The sequence below is a fragment of the Malaya genurostris genome, chromosome 3, assembly GCF_030247185.1.
Source record: "Malaya genurostris strain Urasoe2022 chromosome 3, Malgen_1.1, whole genome shotgun sequence".
NCBI lineage: Eukaryota > Metazoa > Arthropoda > Insecta > Diptera > Culicidae > Malaya > Malaya genurostris.
In genome coordinates this window covers 226,087,009-226,112,593 of record NC_080572.1, presented here as the reverse complement: position 1 = coordinate 226,112,593, position 25,585 = coordinate 226,087,009, and the positions used below count along the sequence as shown (strand labels likewise).

General features: G+C 38.3%; 4 protein-coding genes across 7 annotated transcripts; 3 read left to right on the top strand and 1 right to left on the bottom strand.

Moving 5' to 3' along the window:
• The first annotated feature begins 295 nt into the window (after positions 1-295).
• On the top strand, positions 296-2,723 carry LOC131439109 (trafficking protein particle complex subunit 3-like). Of its 3 annotated transcripts, XR_009231064.1 has the most exons (3): positions 296-472; positions 1,830-2,430; positions 2,594-2,723. XR_009231064.1 is itself a non-coding variant. In XM_058609724.1 (2 exons), the coding sequence occupies exons 1-2, from the start codon at positions 434-436 to the stop codon at positions 2,325-2,327; spliced, it is 537 nt and encodes a 178-aa protein (XP_058465707.1). In that variant the 5' UTR covers positions 296-433; the 3' UTR covers positions 2,328-2,439. The 3 variants fall into 3 exon arrangements, 2 of the variants coding, with proteins under 2 accessions (XP_058465707.1, XP_058465706.1); XM_058609724.1 differs by lacking the exon at positions 2,594-2,723 and having other exon boundaries at positions 1,830-2,439; XM_058609723.1 differs by lacking the exons at positions 1,830-2,430; positions 2,594-2,723 and adding an exon at positions 679-1,656 and having other exon boundaries at positions 332-472.
• Positions 2,500-10,713, bottom strand: LOC131439106 (Krueppel homolog 1). The gene is made up of 7 exons (XM_058609718.1): positions 10,433-10,713; positions 9,343-9,406; positions 8,893-8,998; positions 8,522-8,721; positions 8,379-8,455; positions 4,528-4,696; positions 2,500-4,463 (listed from the first exon to the last, which is right to left on the bottom strand). The coding sequence occupies exons 1-7, from the start codon at positions 10,711-10,713 to the stop codon at positions 3,273-3,275; spliced, it is 2,088 nt and encodes a 695-aa protein (XP_058465701.1). The 3' UTR covers positions 2,500-3,272.
• Positions 10,714-10,861: 148 nt separating this feature from the next.
• Positions 10,862-25,446, top strand: LOC131439110 (alpha/beta-tubulin-N-acetyltransferase 9). Of its 2 annotated transcripts, none has more exons than XM_058609725.1 (3): positions 10,862-11,093; positions 24,433-24,639; positions 24,721-25,446. In XM_058609725.1, the coding sequence occupies exons 2-3, from the start codon at positions 24,453-24,455 to the stop codon at positions 25,140-25,142; spliced, it is 609 nt and encodes a 202-aa protein (XP_058465708.1). In that variant the 5' UTR covers positions 10,862-11,093; positions 24,433-24,452; the 3' UTR covers positions 25,143-25,446. The 2 variants fall into 2 exon arrangements, with proteins under 2 accessions (XP_058465708.1, XP_058465709.1); XM_058609726.1 differs by lacking the exon at positions 10,862-11,093 and adding an exon at positions 23,569-24,362.
• On the top strand, positions 14,740-16,397 carry LOC131439108 (lambda-crystallin homolog). Its single transcript, XM_058609721.1, has 3 exons — positions 14,740-14,969; positions 15,354-15,732; positions 15,788-16,397. The coding sequence occupies exons 1-3, from the start codon at positions 14,926-14,928 to the stop codon at positions 16,310-16,312; spliced, it is 948 nt and encodes a 315-aa protein (XP_058465704.1). The 5' UTR covers positions 14,740-14,925; the 3' UTR covers positions 16,313-16,397.
• Positions 25,447-25,585: the final 139 nt, after the last annotated feature.

Here is a 25,585-nt window from a genome sequence, read left to right as displayed (position 1 = left end):
TGGGTAGCAAATGAGTGAGCTGATGAGCTGCGGATCTTTTGAAAAGAGCTGTGAGCTGTCAGCTCACTTCAATGATTCGATTCACTGGAACAGCTCAGGAGCGAATTGCCCATCTCTATCGTTTTCATTCATGTTGCCAATGATTTGTTCGGGAAACGTGAGAGCTGGATATCTTGTTAACATGATGTCTTTGGTTCAACGTTCGACGGTTCGTTTGGTTCCTTTTTGTTTCCTCTTCGCGCGTCTCTGATTATAACAGGGACTCTAATGAAAACGATTAGATCACATTCGAAAGCGCTTGGCTGTCATAAATGTGCATCATAAGATAGGCGTTGAAAAAAAACGCAGTCCTTCTGGGAGTATCGGAATATATTTTCTGATCGAATTCTTGGAATAATATTGAAACTACAATTCTCTCGGCAAGGAAACAAAAATGTCTCGTCAAAATACTCGCTTGGATACAAAAAAAGTGGTAAGTTTAGCAATCATACCACATTGAAAATTTGTTCTGTCAACTCCATGTACCGTTCATTAGGACAACGATTAATTTCACAACAAATGTCGTATTAAGGAAAATAAATTGTATACGTGACTACAAATAGTTTTGCTGGCAATTTCACACGACCGTCGAGTTTTTAAAGTGCACATTCTCCGACTGTTTCTTCCTTGTATTTCTAGTACCGCTTTTGAGAAGACGAAATTGTGCAGGATAGGTAATAGATAAGAACTAAGTGCACAAACGGAATACGGCAGTCCACAATGCAGTCGGAAGATCACAAGGAAAACATTATTATTAAAATGGAAAGTGCAACGGATCGATCAACCACCGGAGGGGGAGCCATTCAAATTCTGCAACTGAACCAAGCTTTGCAGGACCCGAATAATCAGCAACTTCTTTTCCAAAGTTTGCAACAACATCTTGGTGGAAACACGGCTGGCCAGCAGATCCAAATGCTACCCATAAGTTCGTTATCCGGTCAGAGCCTGGTGGTACCGACACCGACGGTACAGCAAACCGCGCAACCTCAAATGTTGCAATTCTCCTTAGACGGAGGACAAACGTTTCTGTACCAACCGGTACAGATGTCAACTCCCGACTCCGTTCAGAGCATCAATATCAATGGAAACATAGTTCAGATTCCGAACCAAACGCTAGCAGCCACAACCAACTCGACCGCAACTGCTCCCGTTATGATGCTTACTGCTACAACGGATCAGAGTGGAATCACAACCGTTCAAAATACACCTAATTTTACACCGACCGTGCAGGGAACAGTCGTCCCGGTCAGCTCCAGCGCCCCTGTCGGCTCAAATCCACCGGCACCGATGATTGCCAGTAATTCCAACATCGAAACCATTCAAACCATGGCAAGCGTGGAATCCGAAGAGGAACCACTGTACGTGAATGCCAAGCAGTATAAGCGCATTCTCAAACGTCGACAAGCGAGAGCGAAACTGGAAGCCAAGGGATTGATTCCGAAAGAGAGGCCAAAATACTTACACGAATCACGGCATCGGCACGCGATGAATCGGGTTCGTGGCGAGGGTGGACGATTCCATACGAATGGAATGAAACATGAGTCGGACTGAGTATCAAGATGCGCTAATGGCGTCGGGTACCATTTTCAATGGTTATATTATGTGTGTGTGTTAAGTAAAAAGAAATATGAAATAAACATATTTTTTTGTATAAAATTTTTGAATTCCCTTTTCAATTTTTTGTGAAATCGAAAAACAAACTGAAAATTTGGTTATGAAAAAAAACCATTGTAAATGCGAGTAGTTCGACATAAATTTTGTTCATTATTATCGATATTCTTCTTTTACAGAATTCCGAGTTGCTCACACTCACATATGGAGCTTTAGTGTCGCAGATGTTGAGAGATTTCGAAAGTGTAGAAGATGTCAACAAACAGTTGGAGCGGATCGGCTACAATATGGGCATGAGATTGATTGAAGATTTCCTATCACGAACAAACTCTCCCCGCTGTCTGGACATGCGTGAAACAGCGGACAAGATTCAGCTAGCCTTCCGGATGTATTTGAATGTACAACCGACCATTTCCAACTGGGCCGCTTCGGGAGATGAATTCTCGTTAGTTTTCGATTCCAACCCTTTGACGGAATTCGTCGAACTCCCGGCAGACTACCAGCAGCTACGGTACAGTTCCATCATCTGCGGTTGCATACGTGGGGCGTTGGAAATGGTACAACTGGAGGTGCAGTGTTGGTTTACCCAGGATCAACTGAAGGGCGATGGCACTACGGAGCTGCGGGTCAAGTTCGTCCGGCGGTTAGAGGATGCTGTTCCAGCAGGAGAGGATTAAGGTTAACTCTGTAAACAACGGCACCGGCATTCCAAAGGAACACCTTTTTCGATTTGAACAGGATCGCAATGAACATTGAAGAACATAAATTTATTACTGATTGGTACGAAAATTTTTTAATAGGATGAACCCCTCCCGTATGGCAATTTCGGAAGCACTCATTGGATATCTCTTTTTCAAAAAAGCATAGACATTATATTTCATCTCGAAATCTCTGCAAAGTGTAGAACGAATTCTTCTCCTATTCTATTTATTCATGCTGGAAGCAACACACAACTGGCACAGGTAAGCAGATTCAGAAATCGAATCTAAATGCGCAACATTTCACGCAGCACAGATGCATAGTTTATTGCAAGGATAATGAAGTTTGTAGCTACATGACGATGGCACCACAAAAATTTGGCCAATGTCTGTTTGGATTACTATTTCATTGTTGGCGGAAGTGTGCAAAACACACTTGCATAGAATTCAACCTAAATTTTCAACTCGATAAAATATACGATCAATCTGTAATTCGTAACGTTTTTGAAAACCGTATTATTTAGCCTAAAATAGATTTATAACATGCTTATTTTACTCTCGTAATACCATAGTAAATAGAAATTCATTTAAGGAAATTAGAAATATTTTATGAATAACTGACCCAACAGCAATTGACCAAAAAATGCTGTCTGCTGCCAGCAGAATAAATGCAAAGCAGCAAAGCAAACCAACCATATTTCCCAAGATTGCTTCAAATAAATATTTTCATATCTGTAACTATAGTAAGATCAATTCTCTTCCCGAAGAGATAACTTTGATTGCACTTCACATTTAAAAAAAATAGTAAAATTCAGAATACAAACCAATAATAACTATGAACGGCACTTTGAACGAATAACTTTAAAACCTATCTGACTAATCTTTGTTCCGTTGGAGCCTCGGTGGGCCTTCTTCATTTCCCATTCAATTTGCGATGGCACTACCACTGGTACTATGGCACCGAATCAAGTTCGGCTGTGTGGTAAGCACTTGTTTAAGCGTTTCCAGCGTTTTTAGACAGATGACCACACAGCATCCCTTGGAGACACCTTCCGCGGGACTGTTGCAGTTGCAGCTCGCTTGTCCAATGAGGCTTGTCAGCAGTTCGGAAATGGGTTCCGAAGCGGCCGGTTCGGCACAGCCTGATTTTGACGAACAGCAGCCAGTGCCGGTTGACATGGTGGATGTGGTTTCTTTCTTACCATGACAGACATTGACTGTATTGGATTCCGTCGATCTCGTTTGTTGCTGTTCATGAGCTCGATATGCATTAAAATTACTTGTCAGTACTTGAGGGGAGGGTGATTGTTGTTGTTGTTGTTGCTGCTGCTGCTGCTGATACTGCCTTTCATGGGTTGATACGGATTTCGGTCTACATGGCCGTTCCGGACCACATCCACCGATACAACCTTGCTGGGGATCGCACTGACAGTTGACACACCGGCAAATGTCGGCATCCGCTGTTATATCTTTTAGTGTTTTAATTGGTTCAGAACAGTCATTGTTGTTATTATCCTGCTGCTCCGATTCCGTAGATAGTAAACCTTCCATAAACAACTCGTTCAAAATTGTATCCGTATCCTGACTGCCCATCTGGTCCAGTTTCGCAACATTTTGTTCGCTTATTTGGATTGCTTCATCGATCTCTTTCCTCGCACTCTCCTCCAGTAAATTTTCATCGTAATAAGTTCCCAGAAACAATTCCCCACTGCCACCCTGCTCCGGTTCGGTAAAATCAGCGACGTTCACGTTGAACGGAAGGTCGACATAAGACGGAACACTGGTAGGCAAAGCCACACAAGAGGAAGTGACCGGATCCAATGCTAATGGTTTTGTCTCTAGCACCGAAATGTCCACCCAAGGGGCGTTGAATTCCTCTTCGGATGCCAGTGCCATCTCCAACGCTTTCGATTCGTGAAAGTCGACCATATTGTAGGGAGCTTCCTGGAGCTGCGGTACGTTTTCCCGATTCTCCGGATGCTCTGCTCCGTCCAACGGTGGCATTTCATCTTCTATTATTAGCTCAGGATTGGCCTCTTGCTTGACTATACTTTGATCTTCCTTAACAGGTCGAACCGGTTTTCTTTGTTTTCTAGCTTTTGAGGATTTTTTCTTCTGTAATATAACGGTTGTTAGAATTGCAAGTAATACTTCCTTGTATCAACATCCATCAACTTACCGGTTTCTCGTGGGTTTTGGTGTGTGATTTAAGACTGTGGGGAGTACTGAACGATTTGTGACAATCGGATACACCACAGGAGAATGGACGCTCGCCTGAATGAGTACGAATATGGGTTTTTAGATGATGTGATGCAGTGAAAGCTTTGCCGCATTTCTCCTCTTTGCATCTGGAACAAAAAAAAAGCAAACGAAAAACACTGTGAGTTTTTCAAATTCTAGGATGAATAGAAAATTTCATGTATTCAATTTGTCTACTACTCGAAGAATTTCCAAGTAACCTTATAAGAACACAAAATAATAATAATATGATGTATTCGAAACTACCCTTTTGGCGAAATGTCCTTTTCGGCGAAATGGCTTTCGGCGAAACGGCTTTCGGCGAAATGACCTTGATCCGTCGGCGATCACCAGTGAACCCAAATACACGAATTCATCATCCACCTAAATCTCGTCGCCGTTTATCGTGGTGGTGGCGTACTGTTTCTTATTTAGAGTTTTTTTTCTCATAAATGTTGTTTTCAGCGCATTTCTGGCCAGTCCGATACGCCTAGCTTCAGCTTTCAGTTCGATGTAGGTTTTTAGTCATCTTTTCAAGGTTAAGTGTCACAATATCAATATCGTCAGCGAAGCCAAAAAGTTGTACGGGCTTTCGGAAGATCGTGTCACTCGTGTCGATCATCGCTGTTCAAATCACTCATTCCAAAGCAAAGTTGAACAAGATACAAAGAGTCCATCACCTTGCCGTGGCCCTCTCCGAGATTTGAAAGGACTCGAGAGCGTCCCAGATACTCTGACAAAGCACATCACTCTATCCATCGTTGCTTTGACCAATCGCGTCAGTTTATCCGGGAAACCGTATTCGTGCATGATCTGCCATAGCTGTCGTGCGGTGTTGCAGCATCCTCGCCCTCGCCTCGCTGACATTCGCAGTCTAACCAGTCATTTCCTCGATTCGATAACCTCGTACCTAGTACGGTTGCAGCAGTGCTACTCACGGCGGACATTGTGTTCCTCCAGCCGTCGCCGCGCCAAGCTGCTCTTTCGTTGGTAGCACTAACTCCAGTTGTTGCGCGTATTCCTCTGCAGTACGAACGCTACGTAGCTACTCGAGAACGAGTCCCGGCGTTCCAGTGCGACGAGTGTTGTACACCGTCGATAGTTTTGAGCGCATACAAGCCACGACAAGGTAGTGATCAGAATCAATGTTGGCACTGGTGTCGGAGAAAAATTGCCCGCCGATGAGAACGTGGTCGATTTGATTTTCCGTATGTTAATCAGGTGATCTCCAGGTGGCTTTGTGGATATCTTTGCGGGGAAAGAAGGTGCTTCGAACTACCATTCCTCGGGAGGCTGCAAAGTTTACGCATCGTTGGCCGTTGTCGTTTGTTACCGCGTGCAGGCTCTCCAGCCCGATCACGGGCCTGTACATTGCCTCCCGGCCTACCTGAGCGTTCATATCGCCGATGACGAGTTTTACATTCGCCTTGGACAGCTGTCGTTGGTTCGTTCCAGCTGCGCGTAAAATGCTTCCTTCTCGTCATCGAGGAAGCCAAGCGATTTGCAGTTCCTTGTACCAAGCCTCCAATTGTAGTCCTTAATTCGTCGCGTAGATCTTTGCCGATTATCGCATATCACTACACGGACAAAAATCCATTGCCGGTACCATGATTTAAACTTCATGAAATCAAGAAACATGTCTTCATGAAATTTCATAAGAAAAATAATTGATATCATGAAAATTTTTAATGAGAGATGAATTATTGTTCATGATATCACTCTTTTGGCGCATGAAATAATGAATAATAAGTCATGATTGACATGTTCCATGATTTTTAATCATGGTACCGGTATTGGATTTTTATCGACAATAACCTCATATGGTACCCCATCGATTTCCGCATCGGATCCAACACCGTTAGGGCTGCTTCGTTCTCTACCAGCCACCATGTACTTTGTCTCGGTAAAATTTCGGGTCAATCCTCTTCCACCGCTCTTCGATCAACACCAATAATATTAACATCGCCCACAAAACCAAGAAGCATGTCAGACTTATTGATGATGGTTCCATGATGGGACGTACCGGATCTTCGTACGTACATTCGAGAGCTGTATTGTTTTTATTTCGGCCCTTTAGTGCTTCGGCTTAATGTGGCTCTTTAACAATGAAAAAAAATCCTTTTTTGCTGGATCTCGTTGTCATCTCCTTCCTTGGAGGATAGGCGTTTTCATTGCAATCCAGCGAATGAAGGGGGAACAGTGGTTCGCTATTCACGCTTCTTGACCTTAGCCGCAGCTGACGTACTTTGTGCTGCATGAGATACTGATGGTTTTGTTGAGGAGAATGTTCCATTGTTGTTGATGGCTGTCACAGATGTACTGTGGTTGTCCAGTTTATCACACGGCATATCGTAGTGAACAGCTTTTTGGCCGTATTGACATTTAACAGTAACAATTCGATGTAAAAAACCTATTCTTTTTTTTCCTTTGAATCAGCTGCTCGCAAGTGAAAAATCACATTTCAATGTCTCTCGGTTCCAGTTCATAAGGCACCCAACTGCCTTGCTGTTGATTCATTCCCATAGATTTTAACTACTGTACTGAAACTGCTTGTTGGGTAACTTCCAATGATTCTGTAAAATCCTCTTGCGTTTGACTCGGATCTTCATCGAGTAATGCCTTCAACTATTTGACTTCGATTTTTTGTTGTTGTCTAGAGCGAGGCCTGTCTTCAATGCCAAAATCACTTCTTGAAATGTCGAAACCATAACCTACATGATTTATCAGTTGGATCATTATCACCATAAATATCAACAAGCATTTGATGCGCTTCAGCTGCCCATTTTTCCAATGACAACAGAAAGCTAAAACTTCCCGCAAATGCTGCTTAGTTAACACCAAATTTCTCATAATTGACACAGTTAAAAAAAAAATTATTTTAACTCGAAGCAACATAAACTGAATAATTTCGACCTCTTGAAACAATCAACATCAGCTGGTACTGTTCAATATTAATAACAGTCAGAGCCATCTTTTGAAAATGAAAAGAATAAATTGTAATCCCAATAATTTCTTTCGGATTGCCAGAAAAAAAACATAGCACTTTGGTGCAAAATAAGTGAGTTAGAAATAGCAATGACTATACGTCAGCTTAGCGCATTATGTTGTTCCGCAAGGTGGCATAAGCACTCCAATCTAATCTGCTAATACACTGATGAGCCGAAGGCGAAACGTGAAAGAAATAAGCTTAAACCCCCAAACGACGCTATATTAGTGTACTGACTTTTTCAATCAGGGACGACAATATAAGGATTGTAAGAAAAATTATATACACGCGATTTTAGTTTAAAATATCAAGCACGCTTCGAATAAGTACAATACCATGTCTAAATCAGTTCCAAGAGGATCAATTGGTAAACGAGCCAACGAAATACAAACAAATGGGGCAAACAGGCAGTTAGGCGCAAAACAATGCGTAATACAAAGTATAATCGGAATCACCATTAACATGTTTATCATCACCCTTATTCTGTATTTCGATCGAATCGGATTTTGTCGAACGAATGTAAAAATTTACATTCTGTAATGCGATCGTGTGATGCTTTTGTATGGAAAACTTGAACTGGATCGAGTTACAGAATGAAAAATTTCGTATTCGATCGAAACAATCCGATCCGAACGAAATACAGAATCGGGGTGTATTTCACGACGATTTATTTTCGATCGTCTATATGTAGTTTCTACATATAACTTGTATGGCTAACGCTTGCAGTTTTAAAAATCATCACGTTTCGCAATGCATAGGCCAACGATATTCTATCAAGTCCTGAATCAAAACAATAATCAACTTACTTGTAAGGCCTCTCCTGCGTATGGACGCGTGAGTGCTTTTTGAGGTCACTCAGTGTAGTGAAGAACTTCGAACACACCTACGATCATGAAAAAAAAATGCTGACAAATTTCCAGCTAATCGACAACCCAACTTTGCTACAAACCTCACAATTGAATGTTTCTCCATTGTGCAAACGCTGATGTGCGCGCAACCGGTATCGAGTGTTGAACGCCTTCCTGCAGCTGCTTTCCGCACAAACGTACGGCTTTATTTTGGTGTGAACTCTGATGTGAATCTTCTGGCTGTATGAGGTCAGGAACGCCTTGCTACAGCCATCCTCGGTGCACTTGAATTTGTATTCACCTATCAAGGTTAGTGAATAGTGTGAGTTTACCTAATTGAAATAAGTAGGATGCATGCGAAATCGAATAAAATTAATTACCTTAACCCTATTGTTAATGCATAAACAGTCGAGACGTTGAACAATTTGTTAATACTATAAGATATTTTTAAATCCTGGTAAATTTTGTTTACCTCTATGAGTTTTCATGTGAGTCCGCAGATTACCGACCGTGCTGTAGCTTCGTTTACAACTCCCATAGTTGCAACGGTATCGGGCCAATATTTGATTATCAGGTCCCTAGAATGGAAACATTTATAGATCTATCGAAATATTTTCATTGCCGATAATACAAAAAAACTACTACTACTACTACTACAACTACTGAACTAAGGAATTTTGATATCACGTGTCGGTTGTGTATCTGAATGCCTTTCCTAAAATGTACTTAACCGAGTAATTATTGTTCGAAGCCCTATTGAATCTAACAAGTGTAGCTTTTTCCGAACTACTACCGACCATGAATCGACTGTACGAAATATTCCAACTGGTGGAATGAGTGTACGTGTGAACTAATAGTACGAGTACGAGTACGAGTTTAGGTTTCTAGTACAATTTCTAAGTATTTGCTTATTTGTGTGTACCTCTATTGTGATTGTAGCATGCGATGGCTCTCCTTCTTCGTTTAGAGTATTGTTTTCATAATAACTATGGTTTGAATGGAAAAAAATCGAAAACGAAGTGTTTTGAATCAATTTCGTTTGAAACAAAATAGTGATATTAGTAATAATGCTGGAAGAAACTAAAACAGTGGAATTTGTGGAAAGAATAAACAGGGTTATCGGAAAGGAAGAATGGTATTCAGAATAAAGACCGAAAATTCGCATTAATTTGGTTTTTCATATGGATTTATGAGTCACTTTTGCATTACCAAGAAAAAATTCCAAATCAATTTAAAATCGTGTGAGCCTGTGAAATTATTTACAAGACTTTTTCGGTATTGCTTTATTAAGGAATAGAGTCATCCGAAAATATGAAACAACCGCAGAGAATGTTTACGCAACGTGTCTCAATGTGTTCAAAATCTATTAATAACAGAATGAAAGAAAACATGGAGATAGGATTTATTCCTACGTTTTCCATCCACTTTAATTATAGGTTTTTTGTTTTCATCAAATAGATAGCTCTTTACAAGACAGTAATTGGAAGAATACGTTGTTTTGATTTTCACGCATTTTGTGTAATATAGACACCCATTATCCGATCTAATTGCAGCGAGATGAGCGAAATCTGTATGCCTCATTGATCTTAGCGCAGCCGTCAAAACAACCACAGATGCTCACGCGATGCCGCAGAACATAGTCGGATAGTGGAATATCATTTCGTACAGTTCACAGAAATCAAAACCAATCAAAACGATTTGAGTCCGACTGTAATTAGTCTGGTATTTGGCGGACAATATTTTCGGTCGTCGTTAGCAGAGCGTGGATTTGTGTACAGGTTGTTTGAAATAGTTCCATCATTTATTTACCGCACACGAGCATGTCGGGGTGGAACCACGAACGTTCTATACAATTTGTCAGTGGGCGTTAAATTAATCGTGGTTATTGGGGAGGGCCAAAAAAAAGCAAAGAAGTCGGAAAACATAATGCGATAGAGAAGGAAAGAGCGCGCGCGCAGCTAGGTGAAAAATAATAAAACAGGAAAAAAAAGTGAAAATCTCTTCATAAGTACCCTCCGTCCTCCTGTTCATTAATTTTCTCAAATTCAATTAGAATACTATCTTCACTACTACTGCCTCCACTGCCACCAGAGCCGGTTCTAGTTCTGCTGCCAGCGGTAAATCCATTTTCACCGTCCGTGGATGGCACCAAACCGAGTGTGGCAAACTGCGGATTCTCTTCGGCTAGATTCTGGAAGTATTGTGGAACCTGTTGCTGAATGGCTCGTTCGAATGCATCGATATCGAAGGTGTTATCATTGATGCAATCCTGCAGTGTTATTTGATAGCTCATCACTCCCGCAACACGAACCGGTTATGAACTTCCCGGTCCACTATGTACGACGCACAATCGAAGGCAACGGATTTGGGTGGAAAATTTTCACAACTCGCACAAAAATATCGCCATATTTTCACCTTATAGTGATGACCGGAGAATAATGACAGATTCCACCCACTGACAGCTGAGTGGGTTAACTACCGTTGTAAGGTTCTATACTGCGTGCAGTGTCAGTGGTTTGTTTTTCTGAGTAGAGATTGTTTTGCAAGTGGCGAAGTGAGATCAATACGAAATACTAAACGTTAAAAAAAGTAACCGGGTACAGGCGTAGTGATACTACTATTGATGATAGACGACATACACCTATTACATCCTTTTTATCAATTGAACCACAGGTAATTTATAAGATTCAATATCCTGTAATATTACAATTGCTTTTGTAGTGTATCCGAGCACATCGATGCACACGGAAAATTTTAAATTTGTGATTTTAATAATTTGGTATCTGTGCTTTTTTGAAAACGAACTGCGATTTTTGGTGAATTTCTCAACGGGTGAGCATATTTTATCGTGTTAGTGCGATGAAAATTTGAGTATTTCGCGAGAAAGTTTTTTTTTGCAAACTTTTTGCTATTTTCATTGCAGAACATTCACATGTGCCGGACGTCAAGACATTCCGTGACAGTGGCGTTGTGTGTGAAACATCTCCATAAAAATTGCTTTCAACTAATTTCGAATGTGACGAATTGTCTGAATACTATTTAAGCGACTCTTGCCCAAAACAATTTCAATGAAACGTTGGCCAATAAGTGCCCATTCTGACAGACACATGGCGTCACTAATGGAAGATCTCAGAGAAAACTGAACCGATTTTGATTAAACTAGTCGCAAATGAATGATCTCCTCGTCAACCTCAACGCTATTGTATTTCTGAGCACCAAATACACAATGTACATCATCCTTTTTCATGAGATGCTTCGACTCGATTTTAGCACGGTTTGTTTTTGACAACATAATCGTATGAATATGACATATCTCGGTTAATTTTTCAAAAGGGCGTATAAGCAAATGACAGTTTCTCTTTAATCACTCTCTCTTTCGATTATTGTGATGTGATTAAAAAGATTTTTTTTGATATCACTATTCTGTTTGAAAGTCAATAGTTTCCGGTATCATTTCATGCAAAGTGTTGAGTGGTAAACGTGGAAACCGTTTGGTAATTAATAGAAGAGAAAGTAAACAAAGAGAAACAGTTGTCACTTGCTTATACGCCCTTTTGAAAAATTAACCGAGATATGTATTAAATAGATGGCAGTATGTCCGAATTCAAAACAATCTCAATTATATTGGTTTGAACTGTTTACAGCAATAATTGTTGAAAGAATGTAACTTCTTACACCCATGTACGTAGGTTGTTGTTGCTTATGTATTTAACCTTGGCAACACTAAGTGTTGCCCGGCGGATTTGACGTTTCCATAATAAAGTTTGACATTTTCAACCATTACTATCTTCAGAACATTTTGTCATTTGAGCGCTATTTGTTTTGTTTACAGTGAGTTGAAAATTTTACCTCAGTAAAAATGGAATTGAATCGTGAAAATTTTCGTGCAATGATTAATTTAGATTTTCGTCGTGGGTTACCAAGACAAGAGTGCTTCATTCAATTTAGTTCGACTTTTGACAATGTAGAACCATTCTATGCGCCTGTAAAAAACTGGTATAACAAATTCAATCGTGGTCGTAGTTTGTTTGCAGATGAATTCAAAGAAGTTCGTCCAAAATCAGTTGTTTTGTTATGCAGTTGTTGATACAGTGAAAAATCTCATAATGTAAGATCTCCATGTGACGTAACGTGAAATGGAGGCAGCCTTGGGCATTAGTGTGAAAAGCTTATATGTTATTATGTATGAATATTTAGTCATGAAAAAAAAATATTCACGTTGGATACCACATAATTTGACAATCGCTCAAAAAAAGACTCGTGTCGTTTGGAGTCAATCGTGTTAATTCAAATTTTGTTTATAACATCTACACAGATGACGAAATATGGATTTACTCATATGAGCCCGAAACTAATCAGCAGTTGACTGTATGGATTCCGTCTTTCTATATGTGAAAGGCAAAACACAAAAAATGAGAAAATTGATGAAATCCTTATTCGAATCGATAGAACGATCAATATAATTCAATTAATGCAAATGAATTCATTGCTGAACATAATTTTACGACATAAAGGTGGATGTTTGTCCTACTTTCTGTTAAAAACAGTGTTTTCAAAAAGATATCAGCAAAAAAAAATAACCCTTTATATGAGAAAGGCAAAACAGTTTCTGAATTGATGTTCCATGAATAATTGTGTTCCTTATCTTCAACATTTTCCCACTAAGAAATCTCCTCATCAGCTGACTACTCCAATACCTTCACACTTGAATTAGACTATATAATGTTTGTGATTAAAAGTCGTACAAAACGATCGATATAAGTGAATGCTAGATATATTAGCTATTTTTTCCCTTGCAAATGTATCTTTCGGTTACCATAGTCTTGAAATAATGCAAACGTTTTAAAACATTCTTCGAAGCCAGTTTTTAGAACATTTTTGAAATTACAAGTCATCAATGTATTGTTTTGTACTGTCTGTGATGTGATAATTCGAACTAGGGTACAAATATCTCAATCATCTCTACTCCTCAATTCATCTTATAATGGGTGATTTCTTGCTCGTATCTTTTTGGCAACACTGTTTTTGACAGATCACGCGTGAATCGTGTTTCGTGTCATTGTCAAACTTGCTTAGTTTGGTCTATAATTTAATCACGAATCGTCGTTGGTCTATAATTTATTCATGAATGGACGTTGACAAAGTTGAAGGAAGATCCACTTTATTATCGAAAAATTATGTTCAACGACGAAACTCATTTCTGGTTGAATGGATACGTCAACAAGTAAAATTATCGCTTCTGGAGTAAAGACCAGCCAGAAGCATTGCAAGAGAGCTACTAATGCGTCCAAAAAAGTTACTGTTTGGTGTGGATAATGGGCCGGTGGAATTATTTGTGAAAACCGGACGATATGTTGGAGAGAGAGTTCCAAAATTGAACTTCGCGCATGGGCCATCAAAATCGGAGCCACGGCCAACATTTGCATGAAATCATCTTTGAACATTAAATTATATTGATCGTTCTATTGATTCCAATAAAGATTTCATTATTTTTCTCATTTTTTTTGTTATCAAATCCTTTAACTGACCCTTATAATTGAACCTTCGGGTAAAACAAGATCTGTTGTTTCTGTTTAATGCATTGGCTAGCATATGATAGGATAAAATCGATACATTCTTGCATTACTTTGAATTTCCATTCAGTTACGACTGATTGCATATTTTGCATTTTTTACACATTTTTCTGTGTTACTTCTTCTTTAAGTCGAAGAAATGATATTGGAACCAATTTCATTGCCATTCGTTGATTGTAGGCTGAAATATAATTGATTTGACTAATGCAATGACTGTTGCTACAATGATCCAACCTCATATAATTCATATCACCTTTCTCTCGAGTTCTACAGTCATTTTGATAAACGGAAAGTAAAGTGTAAACAACAGAAAATGAAGTAGTAAACTACCAAGTAGGAACGAATCCCATCTAGAAGATCTTTTTATCAGACATTTGATTAAAATTGTTTACTGAATATTTGTATAGCCCCTCTTATCAGCTTTCAAGTGGTCGAGAAATTAAATAATAGAGGATGAGTTGGAGATAAGGACTGATATGCATTTGAATGAATTATTATTGAACTATATAATATGCTTTTGTTTGCATTTCAACTATGGGAGTTTATCTTGCTGAAAACTAGAAGTTAGGTTTACCTAGAATAAAAAGTATAAACTATTTTGGACAAGGCACTTGAAGACGCACGAGGTTGTGTCTTATTTGACCGCTATTGAAATGCCAGACCCTAGCAACTACGTTATAGTAGTAAAATTTCAATAGTATTCGCGAGTCATGAGAGCAGTTGTCGGCATCATCGATACTGATAATGGAAGACCGCAACCTTTCACTCAGTCGATCGATTTCCTTCAACTGGGGTGGACGTGCTTCTGTCCAGCACCTGGCCTACTCTGCTTTCGGTTGTGATTTGGTTTTAAGTGTGACTCATAAGCCTAACCAGTCGATAATAAATCTTCATTCTTTTCAATCGATTCACACAATTGGACAGTAATCACGATGGCTTCGAAGATGAAGAAAGAGAAAATCGCAATCATCGGCAGGTAAGTTCTGTACTTAGCAATTAACTTATAATTCACTTTGTGCTATGCATAATAATCCGTGAAATCAAAATCACTCAATCGAGCTCAATCTGGTGCCGCAAAAAACATCCATGCAGAGACAGTTATGCTATAAGTGAAATGAAACTGGTTTCCTTACATAATGAGCGTGCGAGATTACCCTATCGGACATATCTTTTATTAGTGAAAGTTCCGAGTTCATAAGATTACATATGATACAGGGGATAATCCAACAGATTAAGATGCATGTTCATTAGAAGGGAGCATTCTTAAAGAAGCTGTATGGAATAAATATGCATAATACAATAACACTGAATACCATTGCCAAATATTTCAAATAATCACTGTTCAATTTATTCTACCCAGCGGCTTGATTGGCCAGTCTTGGGCCATGCTGTTCGCTGGTGTCGGCTATCAGGTCACGATTTTCGACATCGTACCGGAAGTGGTACAGAAAGCCCTGAAACAAACGGAAACCGAATTGAACAATCTGGAACGGAACGGTCTGCTGCGGGGAGCACTATCAGCTAGCGAACAATTTGCCTGCATTCGTGGATCGCACAACTTAAAAGAAACGGTGGACGGAGCATTTTTCCTGCAAGAATGTGTCCCGGAAAATTTAGAACTGAAGAAAAAACTGTACAAAGATTTGGATGCTGTCGTCGGTTCGAACACGATCATCTCCAGTTCGACTAGTACTTTTATTCCTTCTCTGTTGAGTAAAGATTTGAAGCACAAGGATCAGGTAAATTCGACTAGAGCAATTCTTTGAAACTATATATTAAGTAGAATTTTTCTAGGTTTTGGTTTCTCATCCCGTCAATCCACCATATTATGTTCCTTTGGTGGAGATTGTCCCTGCTCCATGGACGAAACCTGAGTACACCAAACGGACACGTGAGCTGATGAGCGAAATCGGTCAAAAACCGGTGACATTGTCACGTGAAATTGAAGGTTTTGCCCTCAATCGTATTCAGTATGCCATTCTGAATGAAACCTGGCGGCTGGTAGCTGATGGCATCCTAAGTGTGAAGGACATCGATAGCGTAATGTCGGATGGGTTGGGAATGCGCTATGCATTTTTGGGTCCATTGGAAACGGCTCACTTGAATGCGGAAGGTATGCTGAGCTACTGTGATCGGTATTGCAACACGATGTATGCGGTCAGTCAAACCATGGGCCCTACCCCCAGAATGGAGGGTAAGGTTGCCCAACAGGTTGCCAAAGAACTGGAGGAAATGGTCCCAATCAACAAACTGCCAGAGAGACGAGCCTGGCGAGATTCTTGCCTTACTAAGTTGGCTCAGTTGAAGAAAAACATCTGAATTAGGCCCGCGATTGGATGATTAGCTTGCCATATTTGTTTCTATGTAATATCCTTATGAAATATAATATATTCAAGAATTCAAATGACTGTGTGCCGTTTTTTCTTGAAATTAAAATAAGGGTCGATTTATTAAATCGTAGATGAGACATTTTGAAATATGTGTATGCCTAAGTGAAACGTCTGAATGTCTTCATAGAAAACAATAATAAAATTGACACGATCTGTTGGTCAAATGAAATGCGAAATAAACATTGCTTGAATCAAAATTGTTATTGAAAACCGTCATCGATGTAAAACTGAGGAAATACGTTGAATTTTCAAATAAAAGAGACTTTTATTTTAAATGAGTGAAATTTTGAAACAGCATGAAAAATAAAGAAATTTCAAATTATTTTATATTCAGTTTTGTGCTCCGAATATATGCTAAAAAAATTCATATTTTTGATTTTTTTTATCTATGTACGTTTAAAACATATTCATATGTACGGTAGAGCGAAATTTGATATTAGAAACTGAGATCTGAAAATTAGTTGGGAAAAAGAAGCTAAAGATAAGCATATTTATCTGTCAAAATCAAATTTCCACTTGTAAAATCATTTATAACTCATTTACAGCGTCGTTTGTTCAAGCGGAAAGTTAATTCTAGTGCGAGAAAAATCATTTTCCACCCCTGTTATTTTTGCAGCACCCAACCTCACTTATGATTCTGATTTTCAACAATGAAAATTTTCAGTTTCGATTTTAACACGTGAGCAAATGTTACATTGATCTTTTTCAAAAGATTTCATTCGTCGCGTAAATTTTAAAATGTTACTTGAAGGACCGTGCAGATGCGCAAACCTAACCAAATATGCGATATTTTTATAAGAAATAGTTTTTAACCGCCTGTCAATTTATTCCTTTAGCGTTCAAAATAACCTCAACCAAACTGAGAAAATCCGGATCTCGATATTCGTCAACATATCATCTTATAAAATCAAAAATGATTACACGAAATAAAAGAAAATTAATTTTCTTACATATACAAATGAACACTTCTTGTAAAAGATCCTAAAATTCTGCAATACAATTAAAATTATGTGAGTTCCCCGTAAGAGCCTGTGTAAATTTCAACCGTTGAGAAAGGTTCAAATAATGAAACTTAGATGGCGCGTTAGGAAAAATTAGTTTTGCGCTAGATTGTCAATTAGCGCGTGAATAAAAGCTCCTGCCCACTGAGCTGCTTGAGAATATTCAGTACTCTGGAATTTTACCATGCGTTTTCGTTCTACGTACCATTCTGTTGTTCTATGAAATTAAGTTTTGGTACCAGGATTGGTTTCTGTCAAAAAAAACGTGCTCAATCCACCTAGTAGTGAGATGATACCTTTTCTTATCGATCCACATGTTTTCTGCATCAATAATCGTTTTTCTCTCAACAATTGTGACTAGAAAGACTGATCATCGATTGCTTTATTAAAATAAATAGGACAAATGATTTCTTATAATCAGGACAATTTTTAAAAAACATGCCTATTTATTTGAATACATTTGGGTTCGTTTTTTCAGTGGTTGTAGTTGAAGACAGTTACAATCTTCTTACTTTTAAAAATGTATCTGTTATCACTTTGAATTCCAAGGTAATGCGGAATTTTCTAATATAAGGATGACCACTTCACAATTATGTTGCCAAAAAGGAGCCGTGCTAAAAAACATCGAGCCAAATTACTATGCTAGTACTACAACTGTATTCAAACTTTCAATCTTTCAGAAACGATTGTATTGAAAATTGTATCTAATTTTGATTTCAAGCGTCATTTCATCGTGCTTCACTTAAAACCCCAACTATTGGGATATGGCAAAAAAAAACAATATCTCTGCAAATAGTTGACGGATTCTTAGAATCCTCGACTCGTTTGATTGGTATTACATTATTTATTCAAATACCTTATTTTGAATTTGGAACAGTTCTTAGTTCAATTGTGACAGATATTCACACTCATTCTTGTTTACGGCCGTATGCGATACGTTCAAAAGTATGTCAAATTCGTATTACCGTTTACGTTCGAATCAATCACACTTTCAAATATCGTTTGTACATGCATAAGAACAACATCAATCTAACTTTAAATCATCAGTTCTGGTACAGACATAAGTTGTAATGAAAAATGTTTGATATCATTTGTTATTTGACTTGTATTTCGCTGATTTTGTATCATCATGCTTGTTTCCGTTTGTATCAACTGTATTCGACGAACACATACTTTCGAACGAATGCGAACAAACCATTCCTGTTTTTACTCGAATGTGTACGAACTCGTTTCCTGTGCAAAAGAACGATCGGCATGACAGGTAGTGTTTTAGGAAGATTCCAAGCATCAAAAAGGTGACTATAATGTCCAAAACAATATGTATCTGGAAAGAACTTTTCAGGTGTTTCGGTAATTGTTAAATAAAACATGTTGTTTGCTTGAAGTTCAATCGAAGAAGAGACCAGCCCTTTCTCAGACCATACTTTTTTCTTGTATTTTCAGATTGTCATTTTCATAAACACACTAATTTAATGTTACATAATATCTAGTTAAATATTTCATAGTAAAGCGCAGTATCACGGAAAGAATTTAATATTCCGAACGCTGATAAAATAGTGACAAATGCTACATAATAAATAAATATAATACAATTTTATTCAAGTCGGTCGCTTTGGTAAAATCATGCATTTAATCTAAAAAAAGCATGTTTACCCATGGCGTATTGTCCATAAAGTACCTTATAGATGTAAAATTTGATGCGTAAATTTGATGGAACCGCGCATATATTCGAAGGATCGATGCTTTCTAAATGTTTTATTTAAAAAAAATTGATTTGAACGCTAATTACCTTCAGAATCGAAAATAAATTTGCTGGAAATCGGTTACACTTTTTCCAATGTGTTCGAACCAGCCCGGTGGCAAGGATAGGGCGCTCCGGCAAGTGCTATCGTAGCCAACATCTGGGGCATTTGGTGGGCAATCAGAGCGCTCAGAGTCTGGTAAACAAACATTCGAGCATTTAAAATCGAGTAAAATCTTAATTTTCTTATCGTAGTGATGATAATCTGATCAATAATTTGCGGGAAAGTGTGGTGAAGGGTACTGAATAAACAAGTAGTTTGTAATAGCCAATTTTTGTTAGCAATTCTTCTTCATTGTTTTGGTTTTTGCAGAATGATGCTGGCCACAGTTTCATGACGTCATAGCAGGGGGCTGCACAGTGGTTCAAAAGCGCAATTTCACGCTCTTAATTAATAACTCATAGGAACGTGGTTTTTTAGGTACAGTATCTTCAGCAAAGTTCTTCAGAATGATATACGCCATCTTTTGGTAAGTTTTATTTATGTGATTAATCCCCCTAAAAGTGAGATAAAAATATTATTTTAGTTCAGGGAAAACATAGGGGCTAAGTTACTTCGACAAAGTTGTTCAGAAGATTATTTCAAACAAATTTGCTGAAGATACTATTCCCGTAACTTTAGTGTAATTCATGATATAATGTATTGTCTGAAAAGGGTGCCCTAAAACCAGTTTTTGTATGAAAACACATATATTATCAATTTATATGAGTTTTTCATGTTCTACAAAGTTTTTCATCATAAAAAACTACACAACTTTCTCAAACATACTATGCTGCTATCATTTCAGTTTAATGAAATAGAGCCATTTTTCAAGGTTTTTATTACAAAATTTCAACTTGTCTATCATCAAAAGGCGCAGAAAGGTGCTGATGAGACTACTTACATATTAAAGTACTTGACAAGAGCCTTCATACCGTGGTTGAATTACTCGTCTGCGATCGTCTGCAGGCGAGATATGTTCTTTACAAATATCCTTGTCCTTGACATTTGCAATGATAAGGTGCACTTCATTTCATATCAGACTTCAGTATATATTCATTACTATGGTACTTCCCACAAAATATGCACATCGAAGTCTATAAATTGAATAGTTTGGTAACCTTTTTTGTCACGGTTTTAAAAAAAAGCAATCATTAAATCGAATTAAGTTATGTCATTTTCTGGTAGAGAAAAGTATGATCAAAACTCATTTTTAGTTATTTGTATTTATTTTATGATCGCTGACAATGTTCTTAACCAGCTAAAAGACTCTTAGCATCATCCGACAGATTCTTCTGGGACTGTTTTGGCCATTCACGAATATTTGTAACCAATGGATCTGATGAAACTAATAACCAATTCATGGGATCCCGATTCGAAAGTGATATGTATTGCTTGCGTGTATAATACTCTCGTAATCTGTGTGAAAGAAACTTCTTAATTATTGTGAACAGTACAATATAGCACGCGTTTATCGATCTTCACTTCAATTGATGAATGGAGGACATTTGTCCGCAGAAATTTTCTATAGAAAAACTTACCAACAAAATGACATAACGTAATTCGAAATGATGATTGCCTTTTTTCAAAGCCGTGGCTTCTTATCTCACTCTCAGAAAACGTCTGGTATGATTACTAAACTTTTCTATTTGTAGACTTCGATGTCCATAAAAATCATTTATTGTGAGAGTTACCATGGTAACGAATATATACTGAAATCTGATCTGATATGCAATGAACCTTATCATTGCAAATGTCAAGGACAAGGATATTTGAAAAGAACATATCTCGCCTGCAGACGATCGCAGACGAGTAATTCAACCACGGTATGACGGCTCTTGTCAAGTACTTTAATATGTAAGTAGTCTCATCAGCACCTTTCTGCGCCTTTTGATGATAGACAAGTTGAAATTTTGTAATAAAAACCTTGAAAAATGGCTCTATTTCATTAAACTGAAATGATAGCAGCATAGTATGTTTGAGAAAGTTGTGTAGTTTTTTATGATGAAAAACTTTGTAGAACATGAAAAACTCATATAAATTGATAATATATAGGTTTTTTCATACAAAAACTGGTTTTAGGGCACCCTTTTCAGACAATACATTATATCATGAATTACACTAAAGTTACGGGAATAGTATCTTCAGCAAATTTGTTTGAAATAATCTTCTGAACAACTTTGTCGAAGTAACTTAGCCCCTATGTTTTCTCTGAACTAAAATAATAATTTTATCTCACTTTTAGGGGGATTAATCACATAAATAAAACTTACCAAAAGATGGCGTCTATCATTCTGAAGAACTTTGCTGAAGATACTGTACCTAAAAAACCACGTTCCTATGAGTTATTAATTAAGAGCGTGAAATTGCGCTTTTGAACCACTGTGGGCTGGTTCGAACGGTTAATTCGCAACATTAAACTGACGAATCCAAATCACGTCATTTCGTTTATTCGTCTGTAAATGAGAATGGGACTTTTCGTTCGTACAAATGATGTTCGAATACACGTATCGTTCGAAACAAAACTGACATACATCATTATTTTTTTCTGTGTACATTCTAGTATTTCGCTTATGGTTAATCACAAGATTTGGACTGATTTCATCAAGGCTTAACAAGTTGACTGATATTTGAATATTTTGTGGTATTCGAGTGAAAACAAGAAAGCACCCATTCGTCGTATGGTCGATACGGGCGTAAACAAGAATGAGGGTGATTGTCAAAAAACTGCAAATTTTGATATAAAAATTTGTATAACTTGGAAAGTAATCATCGGATCCAAAATCAACAACAGTAGCGTATATATTCCTGGAAGACCTTTCATTTGCAACTAGTTTGGTCAATGTGATTTTATTGCAGTAGAGTGATCGCCAGTGTGTTCCACATTCGGTTTCATTTGAATTGAATGAAGCTTTACTGCACTGGTTAACAGTTTCAATTAAAATGTTGTGAGTAAGATGACATCACTGGCCTGAACAAACTGAGCGCTTTCAGGGTGAACGGTATGTTCACTGAGGATCCAAAAGCCCATTTATTAAGAGACTTGAACAAATATCCCTTCACAACGCCGTCTACGGAGTTTATACCAAGCTTCAAAGGCTGTGAACTTAGGTACGGCATCGTCTGGTTCTCTCCGGAGAATGAGATGAGCAGTGTCTGGCTCAAGCAGAAGCTTGGTTTGATAAACCAGCAGTGAACCCTATAGTCTACATCAGAATCGGGTTTGCCTTCCTATTCCTTGGGATACTGAGGAAGGGTTGGCAGACTCCGATGTTCTGATGACATTAGATCTGCAAAATCCGGGGGTTTTGTTAAATCGATGAAGGATACTCAAGGCGGGTCCGGTTACTGTGGGAAAACGCATGTTTTTCTGCAGTATCGACGATGACTCCATGAGCCTTCTAGAGAAAACAAAATTCCGTCTGAACTATGGTTTTCAGAAAATCTATGTACGTATCGTTCATCAGAAAGAACGTACATAGTAACAAACCTAAATAGGCTTTAAGAGCAGACTGTTCGGAACCTCGCAGAGGTTCAGAATTTACTTCTGCTTTCACTAAATGTGATCCCCAGCAGATTGCTCAGCATCCCTCAGGGGTGCAGAATTTACTTCTGCTTTCTGTGTTTTTGTGTCGTCAATTTCCCTCATTCTCCTAGTCCAAACCTTACCATTTCCCTTCGATCCCTCCCTCTTACATATCGGGAAAATGATGAAAAAATACAATATGGATGACAAGGCACAAATCTCCAAATATCGAGGGGAACGTGCCATTCGAGCCAATTTGTCCTGATTCCTGAAGGTAATCATTAGAAAACTTTAAAACACGAAGGCTCTTGACATTGATGGAATTTTTGCTGCCACAAGTGTTTGCATTAGTTCAACAAGTGTTTTGCAATAGCTTACTTATCTAATAGAGAAATGGTAAAGTGATTCCCTTTCTCAAATTAGATAAAAACCCAGCAGAAACATCCAGTTGTCGACTAATCAGTTTAGTTTTTTTTTTATTAGACAACTTTTCTCGAGAAAAATGTTAAAATTAGTTAATTGATCTCGCTGAAAAGCATCTGAGAATATCAACTATAAAAAATGTAAATCTGAATCGATATCTACACGAGCAATTGAAAGTTTCAACAATTACTGAAAACATTTATTTTCTTGCTGCTTAAAAGTACGTGAAACTTTTGGCAATTTGGAAGTACAGAACAAATTCCGCGTGAACTTTCTCACTGCGCAGAAACTGAACAATGTGTTCTAGAAGCTGAGTTCGTTAAAGGTCGTCGCGCGAACTTTCAAGTGGGAATAATTACTTCAAAAACGGGCTGCTATTTATTATTTTCGTAAGCTGCTTAAACAGATCCTTTTATCCGAACTGTTGGTTTCTCCTAAAGGTTCGAACGTGCCTACTACGCATCCTACGCAATATTTTACCTCGGATCTTCTGTCGTAAGAACAAGTTATTCACCCCTATTCTGAATTTCGTTCGGATTATTTCGATCGAATAGGAAATTTTGCATTCTGTATCTCGATCGAGTTCGAGTTTTCTATACAAAAGCATCACTCGATCGAATTACAGAATGCTAATTTTTACATGCGATCGAAATATTCCGATTCGATCGAGGTACAGAATAGAAGTGATTAGTTTCAAAAATTTAGAAAAGCCACCTTTATACCGTAAGTTAATTTTTCACCAGAAAAAGAAACTGTAATCATGTCAACAACAGGGCTGAAAAGTCACACTCTTCTTCTTTTTCTTTTCTGGTTGGCGTCACCTCACTTGAGATGACGCCGAATTGATGGCACAGCAACTAAGGCTATATTGCCAGTTAATTTTCGTTTATAGTGCAATGGACTTTATTTTCTCTTGACTACAAGCGAAAATCTCGCTGTGTGGCTGCGTCGAATCGTCAAAGTACGGCTGAAAATCCTTTCTTCTTGCGAAATACTCGAATTTTCTCCGGACTAACACGATGCAACGTGCTCACCCGTTGGGAGTTTCACCGGAAGTCGAAAAGTCACACTCAACTTAAATATAACCAATGTCCAATTTAACCATAATCAGACCCTGTCAGCTTGGAGCGAAATCAATCTTCAGTTCAGCAACGCCATCGCACAGCATCACATTCAACTCATCATGTCAATTGTATGGGTGCGCAGTGCTACGTGAACGAATATGACATTTCCCTCCCCTTCTTCTATGTACGAGATTGGATGCGGACTCGCCTGAGGGCGCCATTATTTTATTTTATTAATTTATTCTATTTCGTAGATCTTACTCTAGCACACCTGATGAAACTAAACGAACATGTTCAAATTGTTGGGACCAACGTCATCCTGGTTCCATATGAGAGTAAGCACGTGGAAAAATACCACCGCTGGATGATGAATGAAGAACTACAGCTACTGACAGCCTCTGAGCCGTTGACGCTGGAGGAAGAGTATCAAATGCAACAATCATGGCGACAAGACGAAGACAGTAAGCAGGAATTGTTTTCTTTCAATTTCTACTAGTTAAACTGCCAACCCTACCCTATCAATTCTGTTTTATTTTCATTAGAACTAACTTTCCTCATTCTGGATGCATCCAAATTCAAAACGACTGGTGACGAAATTGACGCACTGATTGGAGATACAAATATATTCCTACTGCCGAAAGAGTGTGACGACAGGGACGATGATCTCAAAACCGCCGAAATCGAAATTATGATTGCCGAACAACCAGCCCGGGGGAAGCGATATGGATGGGAATCCACCCTTTTAATGTTACAGTACGGAATCAAGCACCTTCGCATTCAAAAGTATAGAGCCATAACGAAAGACACTAATGATAAGGCAATGCAAATGTTCCAAAAGATGGGCTTCCGAGAGGTGAAACGAGTCGCTGTCTTTCAGGAGGTCACCTTTGAAGTCACGGTCAACGACGCTTGGCTGAAATGGATCGAGCAGGAAGTTTCTAAACGTATTGAATCTTACCACTAGCGCTTTGTTTGTTTGTTTGTTGAAAGATTACTCTCTTACGCTTAAATTGGTTCTAGTCTGTATGATTCACATGCCAATTTTTTTTCTTAGTCTCTTGTTTTCAAATGATGTCTAACCTAAGCTTGTGCTTTTCAGCAGTAGCAGCATCAGTACTTCTCAATGTATCCGCTAGTAATCGTCTGATCTATAAACTATGAGACAGTTCCGAGCAACAAATGCCGCTCGTTTCGTCCATATTGTTTTAGCTATATTTGGCAGATTATTACATTTCTCCCTAAAGAACACTAGCTTTCAGTTAGTTTGATTTATGCTGGTTGATGCATACGCATACATGAGCAGGAAGCAAATCATGGAACAATATCAAATATATATATGAAGTCAAGGTCAAAATTGCATAACACACACACTTTGCTTAAATACTTAAATACACTCTCAACTGGTGC

Coding starts and splice junctions, on each gene's coding strand:
- LOC131439110 (XM_058609725.1), top strand. CDS start 24,453: ATGAAACTAAACGAACATGTTCAAATTGTTGGGACCAACGTCATCCTG. Junction 24,640..24,720: donor ATGGCGACAAGACGAAGACA/GTAAGCAGGAAT, acceptor TATTTTCATTAG/AACTAACTTTCCTCATTCTG.
- LOC131439108 (XM_058609721.1), top strand. CDS start 14,926: ATGGCTTCGAAGATGAAGAAAGAGAAAATCGCAATCATCGGCAG. Junction 14,970..15,353: donor AAAATCGCAATCATCGGCAG/GTAAGTTCTGTA, acceptor TATTCTACCCAG/CGGCTTGATTGGCCAGTCTT. Junction 15,733..15,787: donor ATTTGAAGCACAAGGATCAG/GTAAATTCGACT, acceptor GAATTTTTCTAG/GTTTTGGTTTCTCATCCCGT.
- LOC131439109 (XM_058609723.1), top strand. CDS start 760: ATGCAGTCGGAAGATCACAAGGAAAACATTATTATTAAAATGGAAAGT.
- LOC131439106 (XM_058609718.1), bottom strand. CDS start 10,713: ATGAGCTATCAAATAACACTGCAGGATTGCATCAATGATAACACCTTC. Junction 9,407..10,432: donor AATGAACAGGAGGACGGAGG/GTACTTATGAAG, acceptor TTCAAACCATAG/TTATTATGAAAACAATACTC. Junction 8,722..8,892: donor TCACATGAAAACTCATAGAG/GTAAACAAAATT, acceptor TAACCTTGATAG/GTGAATACAAATTCAAGTGC.